We start from the raw sequence: 1252 nt of genomic DNA, 5'->3' as shown, positions 1-1252 counted from the left end.
TAATATATAGGTGGGCCCCACGCAATCTATCGTGCGCAACAACCGGAATCAAGAAATCGTATGATCGTCGCCTCATGGGAAGAAAGATGCAATGTAATCGCTCGAGTCCACAAACAAACACAAACTCCGCCCTGTCGTCCCGCATAGAGATATCAAAGTAAACTGGAGTATGGAAAATAAGATGAGAAAAGACAAAGGAAAAACGACACAGCTTTCAAATATTACAAGAATCATAGTCACCCCCGAGCACTGCGCGGTCGCGACATGGAGGACGAATCTCGCAGCACATCAGGCGCCCGCGGCCCAACCATCCAATCCTCCATGGCCAGCCATTCGCTCCAACACCTCTCGGCGGCTTCGATCTCGGAATCGAGCGGTCCCTGCAGCGGACGGAGAAAGGGGATTGTCTCGAGCGGCGGCATGTCATAGTCCTTTTTGACGGCCGCCCACCCGCCGCTTTTCGCAGCAAAGAGGTAATTGCGGCGCTCCTGTTCGTGCAGCAGACCCACGCCGTCGCCCCAGTCGTCGCCAAAGAATCCATGCAGTACGCCAGGGAAGTCCATGCCGGTAGCGACGAGACGACGGATGTAGGGGATCAGCGAGACGGCGGGGGGCGGATTCGACGTGGAGGAAGGGCCAGCGGACGCGGCATGCTCGTCGACGGACGGACCGGATTCGGGGGCGGAGGCGCTGTGCACGGGATGCGGATGACGTTGAAAAGGCAATTGGATATTGAGAAAGGCCGAGAGCGCCTGGACGGGGCCACTATGTTGGGCGTGGTCAAGAAAATACCGTTGACAGTTCTGGTAGTGCGGGTGCCATTCGAAGACGTTGAAGCGTTGACTGGAGCTGCCCTGAGGAGCATCTGCCAACCCCAGTATGGCGGCAGGATCGAATTGCTGCTCCGACTCCATGGAAGGGTCCGAGGACTGTCTGGGTGAACGGACGGGGGTTCTGGAAGAGTCTTAGCTGGGTTCGCAGCATTGAGTGGAATTGCATGAAGGGAGTGTGGATGGAGGACTGTGCATGGGGAGCAATTGAAGCCGGGGAAATACTTGGTCAAGACGGATCTACCTCGACGGAGGAGGCGTGATACTCGACGACGAGGGGGGCGAGAGGGGGAAGAAGAGGAACGGAAGAGGTTCCTGAAGGAAAAGCCTCGCCCTCGACCCGGTTGAGAATCGTTCGCGGACATCGGCTAGGGGAGGTGCCCATGTATGACAGGAGGAGGCAGCAGTCGGGACATGAGAGG

At 57.4% G+C, this 1252-nt stretch overlaps 1 protein-coding gene across 1 annotated transcript; it reads right to left on the bottom strand.

The window, feature by feature from the left end:
* Positions 1–236: 236 nt before the first annotated feature.
* On the bottom strand, positions 237–914 carry ATEG_05565 (uncharacterized protein; the record flags this gene model as incomplete). The annotated part of the gene is made up of 1 exon (XM_001214743.1): positions 237–914. One exon carries the CDS (start codon positions 912–914, stop codon positions 237–239), a length of 678 nt encoding a protein of 225 aa, XP_001214743.1.
* Positions 915–1252: the final 338 nt, after the last annotated feature.

Source organism: Aspergillus terreus, genomic scaffold (assembly GCF_000149615.1).
Source record: "Aspergillus terreus NIH2624 scaffold_7 genomic scaffold, whole genome shotgun sequence".
Taxonomy (NCBI): Eukaryota; Fungi; Ascomycota; class Eurotiomycetes; order Eurotiales; family Aspergillaceae; genus Aspergillus; species Aspergillus terreus.
Note: the sequence above shows the minus strand (reverse complement) of the source record. Positions and strands in the feature narration are given on the sequence as shown.